The 20,965-nt window shown below is 48.4% G+C and overlaps 1 protein-coding gene across 2 annotated transcripts in view; it reads left to right on the plus strand.

Annotated features, from left to right (window-relative positions):
- The first annotated feature begins 329 nt into the window (after positions 1 to 329).
- ASTN2 (astrotactin 2) overlaps positions 330 to 20,965 on the plus strand; it is a 708,908-nt gene continuing 688,272 nt past the window's right edge. For both annotated transcript variants that reach the window (XM_075015031.1, XM_075015030.1), the window contains exon 1: positions 330 to 784. In XM_075015031.1, the coding sequence (XP_074871132.1) occupies positions 427 to 784 (358 nt within the window). In that variant the 5' untranslated portion in view covers positions 330 to 426. The remainder of the gene's footprint in view (positions 785 to 20,965) is intronic.

Raw genomic sequence — 20,965 nt, forward strand, 5'->3', positions numbered from 1 at the left:
CTGGGCAGTGGGGAGCTGGGAGCGAGTGCCATGGAGAGGCTGCCGGACGGCCCTGAACATGTTGGCTGGGGAAGATGTGTGGGGCCACGAGTGAGCGGATGCAAGGCGGCAGCAGAGCTCCAGGGCCGGGCAGCGGGGGGTTCTGGGAGCGCGGGGGCGGCAGAGGGACCCTGGGGTTCAGGGGAAGGCGGGCGGGCGGGGGCCCCGAAGAAGTTTGGGGCCTGGGCCGTGTGGCGAGACCCCGGGCCTGGCGGGGGCAGCGCTGGCCCGGGGAGGGGCACTGGGGAGGCCGCGCAGGGAGCGGCGGCGGGGCCGGGCGGGCAGGAGGCGGAGCGCGGCGGCCGGAGGCGGGCGGAGCGCGGCGGGCTCAGTCGCTCGGCTCCCTCGCTGCGCCCCGCTCGGCTCCAGCGCGCAGCCCGGCCCGGCATGGCAGCTCCCCCGCGCTGCAGCCGGCTCTGCCGCGCCGCCGCCGCCGCCTCCCGGTGCCCGCTGCAGCCGCCGCCGCCGCCGCTGCTGCCGCTGCTCCTGCTCCTGGCCAGCGGGCCCGGCTCGTCCGCCTCGCGGGAGCCCGACAGCCCCTGCCGGGTGAAGACGGTCACCGTGTCCACCCTGCCCGTGCTCCGCGAGAGCGACCTGAGCTGGAGCGGCTCCCCGCCGGCCGCCGCCCCCGGCCCCGGCCCCGCCGCCGACTCCCGGCTGCTGCTCTTCGTCCGCAACGAGCTGCCTGGGCGCATCGCCGTGCAGGACGATCTGGACAACACAGAGCTGCCCTTCTTCACCCTGGGTGAGGCGGGGCCCGGCGAGCTGCCTTCCCCCCCCCCGCCCCAGGGGCTGAGCCAGGCGCCGCGGGGAGCGGGGCTCCGATTGGGGGAACGGGGCCACTGAGGCACGGTCCGGTTGCGGGGCGGGCTCGGAGGGCAGAGCTGCCGGACGGGCTGGGGCTGAGCGGCTGCAGTGGGCCCTTGGGAGGCGGCTGGTGCAGGGCCTTTGGCAGGGCAGTGGGGAGGAGCGCCCCTGCGCGGGGCGCCGAGGAGTTGCTGGGGGTGAGAGTGGATGGAGCAGTGGTGGGGCGGGTACGGTGCAAACGCGCACCTCGGGAGCTCGTTCCCTTCTCTCCCGCCTTGCCCATCTCTCCCTTCGAGCCCCTTCCTGATGGGAGGCACTTCCCGGGAGGGCTCCCCGCCTTCGCTCTGAAATATTTATAACAGCTAATGGCTCCTGTGTGTTCTGGAGTCCAGAGCGTTTGACTGGATTCAGCTCTTGCGCCTTGTGCCCTGTGTGCCTTTCCCAGACCCTCTCTGCTCTGGGCCTTGCGTGTACCTGTAGCCCTTGGCTGTATCTGTTTCCCTGAGTTTAACCACTTCCTCATAGCTCCCGCTTCACACGCACACCCCTTCCGTCCCTGTCCCAACACTGCACAGTGATTTCAGGTTACTTCATCCCAGAGGGGTTTTGTGCCCCGTCCTCTGGGGCAGGATCCCTCTTCCCTTTCCGATGTGAAATGTAGGACGTTCTTGATGAGGCTACATGTCTCCTCGTCCCCGAGTTGCCAACCAGTTTGATTTCAGAAATGTTTTTTTCAATGATCCTGCAGGAGTCACTTTAGTGCTGTCACGTTGCTGGGGTTTGATTTCCCTCCCTTGTAATTGATAGCTTCATTATTGTTTAGAGCTTTTTAATGTTTGCTTCTTTGTGCACATTTTCCCCCTGGAAGCGGGGGAAAGAACTGCAGAAGAGTCTTCAGGCTGCTTGCTGGCTTTATGAGATGTCCGGGTTGGAGCATGTTAGCTCTGCTTCAAAAGCAGGGTGGGTAGTATCCGTACTTAACTGTCTCCTGCACCCCTGTGGAATGGCTAGCCATGGAGAGTCTGCCACTAAGCACAGGCCAGAAGAGGAGGTTTCATTTCATTGCCTGTAAATATTTTGGCTGAATGGTCTCTGATTACCCATTTTTTGTGATGCTTTTGCTGTCAAGGGCTGTGACAGCATGCCACATGCATCTCCATCCTTCCCAAGATTTCCCTGTAGAGGGGAACAATTAAGATGGGTTACGAGAACATCTTTCATGCATGAAGCTAATTGATCTCCTGCTCTAACATGGGATGTCACTATTATCCGATTTTCTATATAAGATCTGACTTCCTCTACTCAATAGAAGTGGTCTGTTTAGAATTCTGTAGCTCAGGCATGGTGTCTGGTGTGGCAGGAGAATGAAGGCTTTTGTTGATCTCAATTCTTCTCCTCTTTATCCACTAGCTTTCTGCTTCCCTGAAAGCTAGCCCACCTGTAATTTGAGTACCTGCTTGATTTCCTGCCTGTGGTGCTGATGAAGATGCTGCTTCATGCACCTCTACTGTGACTTGGAGAGGATTGTCTTCTTTTCATTTCGCATGTTAAGATAGTCTAACTATGTGCACCCTAACTTGTAAATAGCTATGTGTTTAGCTGCAGACAGTTGTTTACAAAAGTGACTGTTTTGCCATGAATGCTCTATGCCCCAGAAGTGAAATGACTAACTGCATCTCATGGTCCTTTTAACCTTCTGGGAAGCTCTTCCAGTAGAAATTGCTGGTAATAAATAAGTGGATGCCTCCTTACGGGGCTTGTCATGGTTTCTTTTTGCAGTCTGCTTGCTCTCCAAGGAGTCTTAAGTCAGTCACAAACCAGAACTTTTAAAAAAATAAAAAAAAAATACTTGCGATATAAGGAACAGGACTGTCTTTGCTATACAGGAGATGAAATAAAGGTAACAGGAAATGCTGATTTACAAGCTTGATGTTTCAGGGCAGAATGCAGTTGCTGCAAGGTTCAGGTGTGAGTTCTCCCCAGCTCCATGTTACACACTTAGCTAAATGCATCAGAGGAAGGAGAAAGCCCCTCATGTCACATTAAACATTGCTTCAAGCCATAGGAAGGGTACTAGACCTGACGACAGAAGTTAGTCTCTTATGGCACATCATATTGCAATGTGCGACTTGGTGGAAGGACTACGTTTTCCTAAGAATGTCTCTGTTTCAGCTAACCTGTACCTTCCCTAGTGCTCACAATTAACACAACCCTGCCTCAGTGCTGGCTTCTGGTGGAGTCTCTTTTGTGTGATAGACAAGTGGCTTTCAACCTTTCCCGACTGCTGTAATCCTCATAGGAATCTGATTTGTTTCCTCCCCACAAGTTTCACCTCATATAAAAACTACTTGCTTAAAAATCAGATCTAAAAAGACAACAGTGACTGCCACGATTGCTCAATAATTGCTGATTTTTCTTGTTTTTACCATATAAATACTGTACTTACTTTTCCATACGTTGTATGTAGAGTAGTACAAACAAATTATGGGATGAAATTTTAGTTTGTGTGGACTTTGCTAGTGCTTTTTATGTAACGTACTGTAAAACAAGCCAAGTCTCCCAATGAGTTGATGTCCCCCCAGGGTACCTCTACACCCGGTTGAGAACAACTGTGCTGGACTCCCCAAGCCTGGGGTTATTGAATTTGCTGCGGAGTAGAAATAAGTACTTTGCCCAGGCAGGATGGTTTTGTCACACTTCTAAATGTAATCAGCGTCTTGCTTCTGCAGGAGGCAACCCACCCTGTCCTTTCCCAAGGTCTGTCATGAATAGCTGTGGATGCTTTGAGACTGCAGTATTTTTCTGTCTCCGGGAGGTTCTCACACTTAACTCTTTCCTGAACAATCATTGTAAAGAGTTTTGCTGGCTAGTTGGATGGATTTTCACTATGGGGAGTGGAGGAGTTGTCAGACTAGACATCTGGCAGGCTTCTGTGAACTAGGCTTAGCTACAGACCCAATGTTCTCTTGCTTGGCATGACCCTGGAGGAGTTGTAATTTGAAAGGGGGATGGAGTTAGTAATAAAACTCTGTGATAAACTCCCTTCTGTATGGTCCCTCAACCCAAGGTGGCTGTCTTCGTAGATTCTTCCTCTGCTGCTTCCTGTTTTAAACTGTTCAGCAGTGCCCGGCAGCTCTAAATAGCTTCTATATTTTCTGTGCAGCTTGCCAGACCCTCCAGGATGAAAGGGTCTATACAAACGTAGGAAAAGTACCGAGGACGCCAAGAACTCTGATCTTCTTGGGTAGTGAGGGAAATTGCCCTAGACCCGTAATCTCCTGCAGTACAGTACTTTGTGCTATTGGGCATCAAGGACTTAATGAGTCGGTTGATAGTAGCAATCGGTACCTTGACTTGTCTCCAAGTGTGAGTTTTCTTTTGAGTTCTTCTTTCCCAGATACCTAGTTCATGCTCTCCTTGAGTGGCAGAATGCTTTCCATCCTCAGATGGCTCCAGATGTGTCTTTATCTCTTTTCCGTGGCCTAGGTCCCATGCTGTCTGAGTGATTTCCCAGGGGAATTGAGTTAGAAGGAGCATAAAACAGAGCTGATGGTGGTGCTGATACTGAGAACTTTGAAGGACATGTAGTTAAGAACAGAACTACAAAGAGCCTAATTTACAGGAATAGTCTCTTCATCTATTAGTGGTAACATCTTTCTGGGGATGAATGAGTAATCTGTGGCAGCCACTGCTGTAGACTCCAGATACACATCCCATTTTAATTCTCTCCATGATTATTTCCTTTCCTATGAATGTTCCCTGCTGACGTACTCCTTGAAGCCTAACTGCCTTACGCACCTTCCCTGACTGCTTCTTAATGCCTCAAAACTCTAAGGCCGCAAACGGTTTATTTTGTAGGGAAGCAATTCTGCATGAGTGGAGAAAGGAGTGTGATTTCACTCGGTGACATTGTCTTACAACGGGTGTTGTGAGTAAAAATTTCTACTAGTGGGAGCCATAGTGTAGACAAGGCTCCCACGTCTGTTAGGACTTGTCATGCAGTGCCATCTGGAATTGCTGAAAGCCAGGCTGGGAGATGCAGTGCTGAAATCTGGTGGCTGTGGGAACCTTCTCTGTTTTAACTGTAAAAGTGGGAAACGTCTTTTAATAATAAAATCTTAAGAGATTTTGAGGTGCACCTTTTCCAGTATGTGTAAATGTTACAAAATTATGACACTGTGTGTGACTGGTGTGCCCGAGGCTCATTTTAGCCCACTAGAGGGTGTTGGTGTCTGGAGATCCATACTCTATAAGCTGCTGTATGGAGTTTTTCTGCAAGGGACTTATTGAATGTGTGCGTTTGAAACCAGTTGTGGGGTTCAGGGTGGTGTTTACATGGGAGCAAAGAACCCAAAAAAGGATTAACTAATTTGACTCTTCCCCTGGTTGCGCTGGGCAGGCAATGTTCTGCTAAAACATTGACCTACCCTGCCTTTCTTACTCCCTTGAGAGTTAGTCCCCTGCATGTCCGTACACATCACTGTGTTTCCCTGTGACTCTGGTACCAATGGTCAGCATGCTTCATGCTCCTTTTCCCTATCTTAATTTACAGCCTGACCATAAAAAAACAAAAAACACAACACATGATCATTGTGATTTTCTGCGACCTTGGCTACACCTGTTATGTCTTGCAGTATTTTTTCATTCTTCTGCTGTTTTCATTGGCGTAATGATCCAGCGTCTTCATCGACCTTAGACTCCCTCATGAGGCTCTTCTCTCTGGGACAAGTTTCTTGATTTAATCAGTAGCTGTTCACTGGACAACATCTATTCACCAGGCAGCACAGCCTGCTTTAAGTGAAATTCTTGGGATGAGGCAGATAGCTACCAAGCTGAACGAGATGGTCTACAGATCCTGGCAAATTGTTACTGTTGATCTGTTACTTATGCTGTCGTATCTTACATAAGAACAATTTCCTGTGTACTGCTTGTAAGTGACTTTAATGGGTTCTGTTTGATTGGCATATGTGGCACTACAAGACACTATTTCCATGGGTTTCAGGGGAAAAAAAGGATATTTCTGCATATGCATTAGCATAATGGTTAATAACGCCCCCACATGCAAGGGCCAGTAGCTAAAGTGGAGCGTGCAACTTTGCTTTAACATCCCAATTCTTTTTTTGATCCTCAGCTATGCAATCCTAACATCCTCTTAATGTCATTTTTAATGCACTTTATTAGATTCTTTATTCCTGTTCTTCATACACTTTGACTTTCTACTGCAGCCATCTGGGTGCCTAAGATGTCTTGTGGGTGGTGGGGGGAGCCTATAGTGAACCTTTTTAATGGGGAGAATGGTTTTCTCATTTCAGACTATTTGAAATGATTGCTCAGAGCTCTTTAAAAATAAATAAAAACCCTCTTTTGTTTTACCCAAGAATTTTTCCAAGTTTGCTGCTGCCCAAAAGTGGAGTTTTTAGAAAGCTGAAGGAGTGACAAGAGGACTACACTGGAAATGCTTATACATTTGCTTCTGCTTCTGTAACAATACAGTACAACCTGTTCATAGCGGCCTGCTTTTTGTTAAGTGGGGCTTTTTAGAAAAGCAAGATCAGGTCTGTAGTGAAACCACCACACTGAACAGAATTGCACTCTGCAGATTTCATTATGCATGTTGCATCTGACACCCCAGTGCCCTGAACCAAATTTGAATGTTAGTTTGCATGGCTCCATATATTTGGGTTCATGACATAGTCAAAAGTTACTTGACTTTAATTAGTTGAATCTTCCTTTTCTGTCACACAGACCATTTGTGCCGGGCTGGAAGGAGTCTGAAGTACTCTGAGCAAGGCATTGGGTGCCACAGCACTCTTCAATTGGCTGTATCCTTGCCTCCTCCTGTGAGATAAAGAACAGCCATTTCTAGGCTGGCAGAACATCATTGACTCTGGCAGAACTGAAGCCAAGCTCTGCCATGCACAGGCACTGCTGGGAAGGCAGTGAAAACAAGCCTGTTGCAGAGGAGTCTCTGGAGGTTGTCACCTGATTCAGAGAACAAGGAGGTGTCCTTCTTGAGGGACATATGTTTGTGTGGAACAGCATCTGTTGGTGTGTCCACTTGCGTCGGGTCAGAATCCCTTGGGGTGGGGGATGCTGTTCACAAGGCATGGCTGAGTAAAGATGAAAAGGAAAATGGAACAAACTTTGTGTCTGGTTGCTTCCACCTGCCTTTCATTTCCCTAGCGTTACACGAAGCAGAGAGGCTACAGAACAGCTTGGAGGGGCCATGGCTTGTTGCCTGTTTAAGTTAATGACTCACGGCCAATCACCTCGATGCAGCAGCATTTTGCAAGCTGAGGCAACTGATGTGAATGTAATGGTTCAGAGAGCGGGGGAGGGCTCGGGAGAGGTGACCTCTGTTAAGAGTGGTCTCGTGGGTCTTAGTGCTCGAGATACAACTCTCTCGTGGAGCCTTTGCACAGCAAATATAGAATGTCTAGTGGGCCTGTGAACACCAGGGCTGAGAAGCACTTGTGACCAGTGCCACTGGTCCCTGCAGTTGAGAGAAACTACCTTTAGGAAGAAGTGGCTCATGGCCTGAAAACCTGTCAGGACTTGCAAGGGCGTCTGAATGAGCTTTGTAGGAAGGGGCAGTGTCCTGTTTAATTCATTGCTACTGATCTAATCTAAGATGGACCAATTTGTGCAACCACATAACAGGCTCTGCTGCTGACTTACTGAGTGACCTTGGGACTGTCACTTAGTTTCTCTCTGCCTCAGTCCCATACTATGCCAAGAGCCACCGTTGCTCTCAGAACGATGCTGGCATCCCAATCACAGAGTCAGGAAACATGCTTGAATCTCTGGATTTTACTCTCTGTGTATCCAGCTGATACTTGCTTCCTTTTTCTCTTGAAGGTATAAAAGGATGGGCAATAATGGAAGCTTCTTCCATATGAGCAGTCCCAGAGAGAACCATCAGCCTCATGAGTTTTGTTAGACTTCATGCACACACAGGTCCCTGTTGCACTAGTCCTGGCTACTGTATCCCATCCCCTGTTGTCCCAAAGTGAGGCTTGCTGCTGTCTGATGTTGTGAAATAACTTGATGGGAGGGAGAAGCTTATGTATCCCTCCCTTAGTGCAGTCTGATGCAGTTCCTTTCTCCTGAGTGGGCTTGGCCACCCATAAATGCCTTTTAAAATCTGGGTTGCCGGCAATGTTCTCTCCAATTTTTTCCATCTGTGGGTGGAATACATTTTGTTGTGTGCAAAGGCATGTAGAGGTGTGCACCACAAACAGAAACACATGCTGCTAGCTGTGAGTGCTCTGCTAATCAGCTGGGCAGTATTTAACTCTCTCCACCCAAGTGCTAAGCTTACAGGGAACACTGCATGCTGGAGGCGGGACATCTTGGTTCAAACTGCAGCTGGCATCTGAAAAAAAAAGGAGCATCCTTAAAGAACTGCTGCTTTCCAAGAATGCCCATATTGACCAGCTAGTGGCAACAGAAGATTAACTATAGAGAGAGCAGATGAGCTTTCCTGCTGCATTGCCAGACAGTGGGTAGGAATAACCAGGCGAGGCCTGCAGTTTTGAGGACAGCTGGTTCCACTCTCATTTCTCCACTTTCTGTTGCTTTGTCTGCTTTCATTTGGAGGGGAAAGGGGCAGAAGTTGGTCTTAGTCACCTGAGCTAGATACCTCTGTAGTTGGCACCTGCCTTTCCTGGGGCCCTGGCACAGTGCAAAATGCACTTCTTTTCAGCAGATGGGTGGGGACTTCAGTTCGTGTGTGTGTGTGTGTGTTTCAGGACAGGAAGGACAATTGAAGAACCCCAAATGGGTGGGCCTCCCAAAATACCCATTCTTTAAAGCAGTCACTGAATGTCTCAAGCTGCTGCTGTTTGTTTTGTTTGTTAACTGGGGTTGGACTGGATGATCTCCCAAGGGCTCTGCCAGCCCTAATCTTCTATGATGATCAAAATGTGGAGGAATTGGAGTCAAAGCCCAGGGTGCTATCATGCTGGGTGCTGTGCAGACTTGCTCCCTACATCTGCTTGAGCCGTGTGAAGGAGACCCAATTGGCATGGACCTTGGTGCTGCCTCTGGCTGTGATGTTAATCCACATCACTACCTGACTCCGAAAACCCAAATGGACCCATTGGCTTTCTCAGTGTTTTTTCATGGTCCCTGAATCACTGGAATGCTGGCTTGGGAGCAGGGGAGCAGCGTTCTCTGGGGGAGGCGTTTCTCTGCTATGGCTGACTGGATGATGGGGAGTGGTCGTTTTTGTATCACCTTCAGCATGCTCACATTTTCCCATTGCTTGAACAATCTGCCTATAACTATCAAGCCAGGGGATGTGAGGCTGAAAGCTCAGACCAAATGAAGCCCAGCCAAGGCATTAACGTTGGAAGCTTTGAAAATAAGTAATGCCCATTCTTGCTGCAGGTGGTATCCCAAATGCTCCTAGGATGATGCAGAAATAATGAGGGAGCCTCTCTTCTGGGACTGCTGTATGCTCGGGGAGAGGAAACTGCCCTTTCCCTCCTCTTTATTTTTCTCCCTCTCCTCCCTCTTTGGCTCTGTAGGACCAGCAGCAGTGGGAAACAGTCAGGGACCTGTTGCTAGCCCACTTAGGAAGTGATGCCATGTAAAATAATTGAATGTTTTCAGGTTGTCGCTGGGGCTCTGCTGATTCAACTAGGGTTCCTAGGGTCCAGACAGCATGGAGACAGCTAATTGTATTGAAGATGCCAGGCATGCAGAATGTAAAATTGGTTGTTCTCAGTGTCCAGTACCTGGATACAGTTCTTTGAGGGTATGTTTGAGCAGAAGGTGTGCAACTCTTTGTCCCTACACCGCGCTGCAGGACCCAGCAGACTCTCTTGTAGGGCTTCTCTATTATCTAGTCTGTATCTGCCAGGCAAGTGGGGAAGTTGGGACAGCAGGGGCTGAATGCTGGAGGGAGCTGACAACCCTTTCTGTGCTGAATGAGGCAGAGACCGGAATTAAAGGAACCATGGCTTTCCCAGCTTTCTCTCTTCAGCTCCTCCCAAGGCCTCTGTTCTCCTAACCCCTGTGCTGCCAGCCTCCCTGTCTTTCTATAAAAGGCAAACCCTGTAGGAGCTAGGGAACCCACGACTTAGTTTTGCAACAGCAGAGAAAGGGAAGAAATTTTCCACTAACAGCAGCAGTAAAAGGTTACCAGGTGCCTGGTAACTGTGGAATTTGGGAAGATTATTGAGGGTTGGCTGCATTTGCTCCTGAAGATGTGCCTGGGAGTTATCCTGCTAAGGGAGAGGAGGGCCAGGTTTCTTGGCTGCCTGGAGAGGGGACCTGCCCCCAGACTCATTTCTGATCCTGGTAAGTGTAGCTTTGCATATCTCGCCTGTTGAGGTGAGAGGGAAGTGGTGCACCATGGTGTGGGATGGGGGGGACCTACAGAGCCTGCTGCCTCTGGTGCATCCTCTCTGCACTTCTAGTGTGCTGGAATACAACACAAATTGCACTGCCAGTGGCATTAAGGAGGTTGCATTTAGGAAGAGAAGAACACCCAAGTGAGCTCTGTGCAGAGTGGCACTCTGTAAAGTGGGAAAGACTCCCTGGACTGAGTTCTTATTCCCAGGAGTGGGAGCCTCAAGCCACACTCAGCTAACACTAAGGACGTGAGTAAATGTCTATGCTGTAGAGTAAACCCATCTCTCTTTCCTGGCTCTGATGCTCCCAGGACCTGATGACTTTTGTTTCTGTTATCGAGAATGATTTATTTGTAAGTTTTCCAATGCACAAGAGTGCTCTTTTCGGAGCCCCAAAAAGCCAGGGTCCCTGCTGCAAAGGGCCTGCAGTCTGGTTGCAGAGGTGACAAAGAAGGGAAGGGAGGAAAAGAGATGATAGCCCAGAGGTTAGGGCGCTGGACTGGGAAGTCTGGAGACCTGGTTTTGGTTTCCACTGATCTGCTGGCAATGTGTGGCAAATGAGTTCACCATCGCTGGGGTTGTTTCCCTCCCATTGCTTGTCTGTATCTCAGGGACTGTCTGTGCAGTGCCAGCACAACAGGCTTTGGTGCGGGGTGGGGTTACTGTAATCAAATGAGTAAGTGATGATGGGCAAGGCTGAATCACAGCAAAATGCATTGATCTGCATCTCTCCTGCCCTGAATGAACAGAGTATCCCAGCTGCCCAGCGGGTTCCTCCTCCTGCCTGGTTTCTGCTGTCTCCAGCATGTCTTTCCAGGCTGTTTACCTGTTGCCTGCCTCTTCCTCATTCCCTGGCTTATTGCCAGCCACGGACTGGGTATGCAACGCTAGAACAGGGGATGGAGGAGTGACAAAGTGGTTGTTGGCAGCTGCGTGGGATTTGTGCCTTGTCTGAACTGCTCTGTAACATCAGCTTCATTTGCTAGCGCTCCTGTATCAGCAGCCTGCTGCAATAGCAAACGGCGGGCTAGTGTGGGGATGGAGGTCTGGAAGCAGGGGCAGGTGGGCCAGGATATGCCTGAGCCAGGCAGGTTGGCCCTCAGCTGTTGTAGGGCTGCTGGTGGCCGGCTGCTCTGGTTGAGTTTGAGAACCTGTTGCAATTACCAGCCTGGGTGTGAAAGGAGCTGGGGGAATGGGAGGGGGAAGCTGGCGATGTGCTGGTGGCTGTGTTATCCAAGCAGGCGTCACCCCTCTCACTCACTCTTCTTCTCTCCTGGCAGCTCCGTTAACCACTGAATCCTGAGGGGCTGAGGCCAGTGCAAATGCCAGTCAATTGTCCCTGCTTAGCCCTCAGTTATAAAGCTGCCTCTTCCACTGGGGACCAGCCCTGTGGCTGAGAGGGCTCTGCCCTCTGTCCTAGTCATTCTGGGAGCACAGCAGCCGCTTGTGTGGTGCTTTCAGTAGAGCGGCTGTCAAATTAAAAGCCAGCACCGAGGGAGCCTGGGGAGAACCAGGTCTGTTATGCCTGTTTATCCTGCCTCTACACCCCTATCGTGCTGTGCTCGCATGTCTGGAGAGCAGCTGCATGAAAGGAGGAGGAACCTCTCGGCTAAACTGAAGAGGCTGTTTAAACCCTCCCTCCAGCTCGGTCCCCTGCCCAGGAAATGCTGCAAAGGCCTCTGCTGTTGTGTCTGGGCTTCCCCTGGCCTAGGCACCTGAGTCTCCCTGCGTGGGCAAACCGGGAGGAGAGAGGGAGTCCAGGGAGAGCCACCCCGGGAGGGCAATTCTTGGCTGAGCTGGGGATGGGTGTCACAGTTCTCTTGCTGCTGATGTGACTGTGTACGCGCTCCTCCCCAGACCCCACTCCACTGTGGACAGCAAGAATCTCTAGGTTCTTGTACTGCTGTGGATCCTTCCAAGGCATTTTAGAATAGAAACAGTGAACAATCTCCTCTTTCTTCCTTTGCAGCCACCAGAGCAGAGCTTAATTGGTGTGTAGTCTGGCTGACGGAGGGCAGAGCCAAAGAGATTCTCAGGGCCTGTACTAGTTCTCCATACCCTGTGGCAGGGAGTCCTTCAGTCTGGGCCCAGATCCTGGGTGTGATTGCTGGCTTGCATACCCAAGCCTCTTCCGTTGGTTGAATTCCTCCCCCTCCACGGTAGGTTATGTTCAAGGAGGGTCAGATGCTCTTTTAGACTACAGGTTATACTTCCCCCGTCCGGCACCCTCAGGATCTGAGTGGTCCCAGATGAGGGGATTTGCTGGATGAGGGAAGGTCAGGGTGGGTACCTGGAGGGAGCGCTACTCCTGCAGGCATTCCCTGCAGGGCTGCTGGGTTCGTACCCCTCCTTCTGGCAGGGGTTCCCACAGCTGGGGCTGCTGGCAGGCTTCGTACCCCAGCCAGCTCCCAGCCTTGGGGCTGTTGACTGCAGCTGCTCTCTTGTACGGCAACATCCATTATCCTGCCAGATGAGGGAGTTTGAGCCTGCAGGTGTCCCACCAAAGGCTTTGGATGTGAGACCTTGAGCTGGGCTTTGCCCCGGCTCTCTGTCGAGTAGAGAGGTATGAACTTGGGGCTGCTTGGCAGATGGGCTCCCTATGTTTGGCCCAGTGTGAGTTTTTTTCAGGGCTTGACTTCATTTGTAGCCTGTCGAGTGTGGCTTCATTCCCAGATCCTGGACAACAGGAAGGTGACCAGGGTCAGGGCTGTGCCTGAGCTGGTGGGGCACATATGGCTGGTTCACCTGGCCCCTGCATGGCACTAGAATGCTGAAGCAGCCAGATAACAGCCAGATGTTCCATTGGGGCTGTGTTCACTGAAGTGGGTTCCTCTAGTACCATGGCTTCTGTCTGGCTAGAGGCGGGCCTCGGCTGTGGCTGGCTTCGAGGGATGAGACTGCATGTGAAGGAGATGAACAGAGGTATCTGCGTAGTTCTGACACATCAGCTCTCCCAGCAGCCCTGGTTAGGGCTGGGACTCATGCAGGGCAGCTGAGCCTTAGGAGGCTTTGGTAAGGGCATCAGCACTGGAATACAACTCCCCAAAAGCACCCTCTGGCTAAGCCTGGAGGAAAGACTGCCGAGTTTACAGGTAGCGGTCTGGAGGGGGAACAGGCATATCTGGTATTCAAGCCTCTGGAATGTAGCTGGGATGCCAACCCCCATCCCTCGGGAGGCACATGGGTGGTACATCCCTTGTCTAAACAGGCAGGTCCTCGCCTGCCTCCCCTAAGTGACTCTGGGAGTTGTTGCTCAACCTGACTCACTCACATCAGGGCTTTTCTCTCTTCAGTATTCTGTGGAGCCAATGCACAGGCCTTGGGGGCCACATCTGTCGTCCAAACAGCTCGAGGCTGGAGATGAACTCTCTGTTCCAGCAATAAAACTGGGCTAGGAACCCTCTGCTCTAGCAAAGCCCCTGGATAGAATGTATTCTGAAATTACTGCGCCTTTCATCTTGAAAGATCCCAAGGCACTTTCGGCCTCAGTGTGTTACAGCCTGCTTGACTAGTGCAGGGATGCTTAAACTGGGGGGTGGGCCTCGTTGAGGGGGTGAAATTCTGTAAGGGGGTGCAGCATGATCAGCTGGTGGGTCTCAGGTTCATCCATCTCATTAAAAAAAAGTTGAAATGTGTTACTGTTTTTAACTATGTGTATTCACATTTCTATACCTATTAAGACATTTTTCCCCCTCATGAACATAACTGAAGTTTCCATTGGTTTGGATTACGTTAGACAGCTTGGGGGGGGGGGCTCTGGTAGTTGCAGGGGTGAAAAGTGGGGCGCAGTATAATAAGTTGGCTCACCTCTGGACTAGAGTTCTCTCAGCGAGGGTGGCAGATGGCTTGTTCACCAACAACACCCATGTGTAACTTCTCTGGGTCTGGTAATGCCATGGGCTTGCTTTGGACTCTAGGGTGAGTTCTTGGAGGAAATTAAATGCATCCATTCGAGTTACAAAAGGATGGGGTAGGGGGAGTGTTCTTCCAGGATTGTGACAGTGGGTAGGAATTACTTTCACACAGAGCTCCAGCAGCTTTGGAGCTTGGCAGAAATAGTGTCCCTCACCTCCCCACTGCCGCTTGAAGAAATCAACCATCAAGTTTACATGCTTGAAAAAATCACTTTTGGGCGATAGAAGAGCTCAGAGTCCAGCAGACAGGGAGGGATTGCTGCACTTGGGACCGTTTTCATGAGGGAGACTGTGAATGTCTTGCTGAAATGTACACAGTGCCAGTTTTTCACTGCCTACCCCCCACTTAAAATGATCAATCAGACACAACTGCAGATTTGACTATCTTTATGGAGTTTCTCCTTCTATTTGTGGAACATTCAGAAACAGATGTGCTCAGGCTTTCGGAAAATTATCTCCATTCTGATTGGCTGGTGGAAGGAAAGGAAGGAGTTTGCTCGTTGCCTTTTTCACTACTTCTTACCCTGTGCTTCTCATCTTTAGTTCACAAAGTAACATGTAGAGAGGAGATGATACCCATTTTACAGGTTGGAAAAATGAGACATGGGAGGTTGCTCAAGTTTCCATCTTTGGAGTGTCTGGTACAGAGCCTAACTGGGGTCACTGAAGTGGTAAAACATACTTTAATAAAATAAGAACACTAAATGCAAAAAGAAGTATTACAGATGTACAGGTCACTGGGGAACACATCTAGTGTTTAACTTTTGCATAGGTACTCAAGTACGCAAGAGACAGTTTTTGTTGAACAGTGTGTGAGGTGCCTTTACTCATCCTAGGGAGCTTGTTAAATGTTTGCCATAAGCAAACTGTTAAATCATAAACAGTGTTAACTGCTTCTCATGAAATGTGCCCAAGTGTACAAAGTATCTTGGCTGTACAACCCAGTTGAGTGAAGGTCTGCAACATGAGCGCTCCATTTCTTGAAGTAGAGGCTTTAGCTCAGCACTGCTAAAGTAATGAACTAGGTAATGAGGAAGCTGGTGGTGTGTGGGGAGTTATATGGTATGTATTTGCCACAATTTCTAAATCAAGGAATTGCTGCAGCTGTTCCAGGGAGATGTAGGAGTCGTGCCTGACAGGAAGTGGAATAGCCTATCCATGAACGCTGCTGGGTGATTTTCACTGAGGCAGAATCTAATTATATATATATTGAAATTTGCTAATTGGCCTCAGCACTGGAGCTAATGCCTCTGTTTCCTGATGATCCCAGTGCACTTTAAACAACCACACAAAATCAGCAAGTGTTGTCTTCCCTCAACTTCCTGTACTCTTTAATCAGGCCATACACTTGCTTCGCTTGTGAGATCTGGCAGACATCCTGCATCAAATTGCCTGCAGCAGCACAACGGGAATGTACATGTTGAAAAGATTGGTGCTGCAGAAAAGGGAATTTGCCTTCTTTCTGATCTTATATTGAAGCCCCAAACGGTGTAATGTTGATCTGTTTTTACTTGGTAGTGATCAATGTCCCCTCAAATTTTTCCATTTATGGGTGGAATAAATTTTGTTATGTGCATCAAGGCGAGTACAGATGTGCGCCGCCAATAGAAACACAGGCTGCCAGAAGGGTGCATCTCTAGGCACTCTGCTGATCAACTGGGCGGCACTGAAATCTCTCCTGGGTGCCCACCCATGTGGTCAGCTTACAGGGATTGATGTTAGTGGTAGTGATTGATTTGATGCTAAATTTCAGCATTCTGAACTCCCAGAAGGCTGGGGAGGTGAGAGAGCAAAGCTGCCTTAGTGTTTTCTTTAAATGTTTTGTGCTGTTTTGAGTTGAAGGCTCTATTAACACATCAGCTCACTGGAGGAGAAGTAAGCTCAGCAGCTATTGTATCATTCGATAAGGAGAAAGGTCTGTGCTGTGTCCATGTATCATTCGATAAGGAGAAAGGTCTGTGCTGTGTCCAGCTCCAGGCTTTCAAAAACCATGAGTCAGCTTCCTTAAAAATGAGATTTTTTTAAAATTAGTAATACATGTTGGGGGCTTTCTTTGAGTTTTTGACTCTTTTTCAGATTTTTTCCACAACCACAAGAATAGAAACATCATTTTTTTTTAAATGGAAGGTGAGCTTTGATTTTAATCACATAACTTCAGAGGGAGTGTAAGAAAACCACATACCCCCTTAGACTACTCTGTGCTAATGATTTTCGTTCCAGTACTGTTGCTCTTTTCTATTCTTTCCTTCTCTCACTGCCCCAAAGCCCCAAGCAGGCCGAATGGCTGTCTTGTTTGCATGGCTGGCTTCTGCTGTTTCAAGAAAACAAGGCTGGACTGAGCAGGAGGGTGCATTATCCATGGCATCCTAGACAAGAGGAAGTCTGGGGCTCTGGCTGCGTGGGGTGATATTGGGTGGCTTGGGGTGTCTATGGCAGCTTGGATCCTGCAGAGGACAGACAGGTTCACTGCTGGGTATTTGTTCTGCTTTGCAGTAGTAGCAGTCTTATCTGCTTAACCTCTGAACTGTGCTTTATTGTTGCTTTAAAGAAAAACCTGTAGTTAGAGGGGTGAGAGCTTTTGATCTGGTGAAGCACTGGAATGTGTTATGTAGAGAGGCAGTAGACTCTCCATCCCTAGAAGTTTTTAAGTCCTGGCTTGACAAAGTCCCAGCTGGGACTTTCAGGGAGCCACTTTAGTCTCCTTCCCCATCCTGCTAAACCCATGTGCTCATAAGTTGATCACCGCTCGGCAGCCCTGTAGAATAGTGACATGCTGCTGTTTAGGACAAGGTCTAGACCTCTCTCCCTTCAGGGCTGCCACAGAAGCAACAGGTTCCCTGTGAGGGGTGGTGTCCCTCTGCAGACAGCCGCCAAGTTCCTTCTTCCCTTCCCGCTGCTGCTTGGTGTATATGAGAGCAATCCAGCAGGGATGCGTTTGGCTGCTGCTCCTCCCTGGCAGGCTGCCCTACCGAGTTTATGATGTGCGGAGAGTCATTCAAAAGAAATTTTTAGGACGTCTCAGCCCATAAATCCCTTCCCTGGCAGGAACGGGCACAGATTGGTTTCTGAATAACCTGCTGCACGTTTTCAAATGTCTTTTCTCTTGTCTTCCCAGCTCATCAGGGAACATTGGGTCTAGTGGTCAGGGCTGTGGGATTCAGCCATCTGGAGGATATTTGGGGCAGGATAGCTCCCAGCTTGTAATGGGGGAGTTTTCAAAGCTGGGGAGGGCATTATTTGGGATATAAAAAATATGCACCCTGATAGTCATTGAAAAGAGAAGGCTGTGCAGGTAATTGTTTCCTCACGGTTGGTTCCAACTGGTGCTTCTCTCTCGAGCTCCTCTGAAAGTATTTGGAGGGAGGGGGACTTGTCTCTGTGAAAAAGGAGCATGCTTTCACTGGACTTCTCTTGTGGCCAGGGTCAGCTGAATTGGCTATCAACAAGTTTAGCCTTGAAATTAGATGAAGGTTTCTAATCATTCCAGGAGTGAAGTCCTGGAGCAGCCGTCAAGTGAGTTAGCGTGGGCAATAGACCTAATTTGTTTCAAGGCTGAGCTTGATGAGTTTATGGAGGGACAGGTCACATATCATCGTAGGCAACCTAGTCATAGCATGATTAAGTTGCCTATGATGGTATGTGACCTGTGCACCACTGCTGTTAGTAAATATCTCCATTGGCTGCAGGTGTGACACTCAACCAGGAGGCTTTCAGTTATTACAGAAAATACTTTCCCAGGTATCTGACTGGTGAGTCTCACCCACATACTCAGGATATAACTCATCATCATAGGTGTGGTCAGGAAGAAATTTTTCCCCCTGGTCAGAATGGCAGATGCCTTTGGGGCATTTTCTAAGATTTAAGGACTTCAGTAATTCAATTGGGTGTTAGGAGTATATTAAGGAATAGGTGAGTGAGGTTCTGTGGCCTGCAATGTGTGGGAGGTCAGACTAACAAAACAAAAAAGCAGTCCTGGAGCACTTTAAAGACTAGCAAAATAATTTATTAGGTGACGAGCTTTCATGGGGCAGACCCCCTTCAGATCTGGAGGTAGGTCTGTGCTGGAAATGGTGCTGAAGGTGAATTGACGTGACCATTATATAACAGAGATACAGACAAAAAATTGAAATGAAAACTGACTAATCAGATGTATAGGACAGAAAAATGAGGAGAGGGGGAGAGAAAATTACTTACTGCAAGTGTAAGTCAAGTGACGTGCCTGAGATCACTAGATCACTGAGATCACTATCAAAGATGGGGAAGCTGTCTTTGTAATGTGTAAGGTAATTGCTATCTCTATAAATTGCTATCTATTAGTCTATAAGGTGCCACAGGACTTCTTGTTGTCTGACCAAGTCACAAAGTATCAAATTTGAGCATAAACTCTAGTTCACGTTTCCCTTTGTGATAAGGTGTTCATTTTTTTGTTTTAAGATGCATATTCTCAGGCTTTTAACAGTATGACCCGCTCCACTGAAATGCTCGCTGGCAGATTTATGTGAATTCAGATTCCTAACGTCTGCTTTGTGTTCATTCATTCTTTGGCAAAGTGGTTGTCCAGTCTGTCCAATATACTTGGCAGAGGGGCATTGCTGGCACAAGGCATATATAACATTGGGTGAGGTACAGGAATATGAGCCCATGATCCTGTAACTGACGTGGTTAGGTCCAGTGATGGTGTCTTCAGAAGAAATATGTTGGCAGCAGGGTTTGTTGCAAGGAAAAGTTCCAGGATTAGTATTACAGCGGTATGGCCTGTGGTTACTGGTGAGAATTTTCATCAGGTTAGGAGGTTGTCTGTAGGAGAGAACAGGCCTCTTACCCAGAGCCTCTCAGAATGTAGCATCATGTTCCAGTATAGGTTGTAGGTTGCTGATAATGTGCTGGAGGGGATTTTTGCTGGGGGCTATAGATAATGACAAGTGATGTTCTGTTGTTGACCTGCTTGGGCCTGTCTGGACATAGTTGGTTTCTGGTTATTTGTCTGACCCTGTCAATCTGTTTTTATTTTTTTAATTCTCTTAGTGGGTAATTAAGTTTTTTCAAATGTTAGGTAGAGATCTTGACGTTTTTGGTCTTTGTCAGTATGATTGGAGCAGAGGTGGTTGTATCTAAGGGCTTTACTATAAATGATGGATCATGTTGTATGTCCTGGATGGAAGCTGGAGACATGTAGATAAATGAAGTAGTCAGTAGGTTTCCGGTAGAGAGTGGTTATTGATTTGGCCGTCAGTGATTTGTACTATGGTGTCCAGGAATGGATCTCTCATGTGGAATGGTCAAGGCTGAGATTGATGGTGGGGTGCAGGTTGTTAGAATCTGTGGAATTCTTCCAGTCTCTCTCTACCATGGTTGAAATGATGAAGTTTTCATTGATGTAGCCTAAGTAAAGGAGGGGTTAAAGGGGACAGGAGCTGAGGAATCATTGTTCTAAGTCTGCCATAAAAATGTTAACATACTGTGGGGCCATGCGAGTGCCCATAGCAGTGCTGCTGATCTGGAAGTAAAAGTTGTCCCTAAATTGGAAATAATTGTGGGTGAGAAGAAAGTTGCATAGGTCAGCCACCAAATTTGCCAGGGGTAGTGTTCCTAATCACCTGTAGTCCCTCTTCAAGTGGAATATTGGTGTAGAGAGCTTTTACATCCATGGTGGCAAGGATGGTGTTGTCAGGAAGGTTTCCAGTGTTTTGTAATTTCCTCAGAAAATCAGTGGTATCTCAGAGATAGCTGGAAGTGCTAGCGGCATGGGGTTTGAGGAGGGAGTCTACATAGCTGGATAGTCTGGTAGTAAGAGTGCCAATACTTGAAATTATGGGGCATCTGGGGTTTCCTGGTTTATGGATTTTGGGAAGTAAATAGAATAGTTCTGGCTGGGGCTCAGAAGGTGTGTCTGTGCCAGACTAGGTACTTATGATGGTCTCTTCTGAGTCTAACCTGAGGTCCATACCTTGAAATATTTGGTCAGTAATGGTGGAGAAGGTCTTTCCATGGATTTACTAGAGAGAAGAGTGAAAATTAACTTTGGAGTTGCTCTGGGTTTAAGAACAGGCCAGGCAAATCCTATTTGTGATTCACTGTGTGAGGTTTGGGGTTGGGGTGTGAGAGGTGTAAGCTTCCCAGGGCTCCATTTGCCTACGTGTGAAATGGAGAAAACCAGCCGTGAAAATGTTTGGAGGCTTAATTTATGGCTGTCAGTTGTGTTGACGGCTTGGGAGGTATCAATTTAAATATAAAGTATGTACTTGCAGAAACCTTCATATAAAACTGGGCTCCCATCACCCTGAGAATGGCACAGGATAGAGTTAGTCCATTGTTTCGGCCACTTTTACTGGGGTTTCTTTACATCCCAAGTGATTGCTAGGAGCTCCTTGGTTGGGGGCCAGGCTTCTTCTACTATCACCACTGTACCTGCATGCATTGGGAAAGAACTGGCAGGTTTGCAGAAATTTAGGTGGTGCCGAGAGCTCAGGCCCCTCCCCCATTTGGCTGTCCCCTATGCCCCCAACCTGCTTACAGTTCTGGGAGGGAGTTTGGTTAGCAGGCTTCATACTTCTAATGTACTGAAAATGTTGCTCTTACTTTTTTGAGTTTTTGGCTAGCTGTTCTTCAGATTGTTTTTTTGGCCTTCTTAATTATATTTTACACTTTATTTGATAGACATTGTGCTCCTTTGTATTGTACTCACTTGGAATTAATTTCCACTGTCTTAAACAATGCCTTTTTACTTCTCCCTGCTTCTTTTACTTGGTTGTTAAGCCATGTTGGCACCTTTTTGTTTCTTTGTTTTATCAAGTCACTACAAGGATAGTTGAAATTCCCCATTATTATTGAGTTTCTAATTTTTAC

Source organism: Carettochelys insculpta, chromosome 21, assembly GCF_033958435.1.
Source record: "Carettochelys insculpta isolate YL-2023 chromosome 21, ASM3395843v1, whole genome shotgun sequence".
In the NCBI taxonomy this organism is placed as follows: Eukaryota; Metazoa; Chordata; order Testudines; family Carettochelyidae; genus Carettochelys; species Carettochelys insculpta.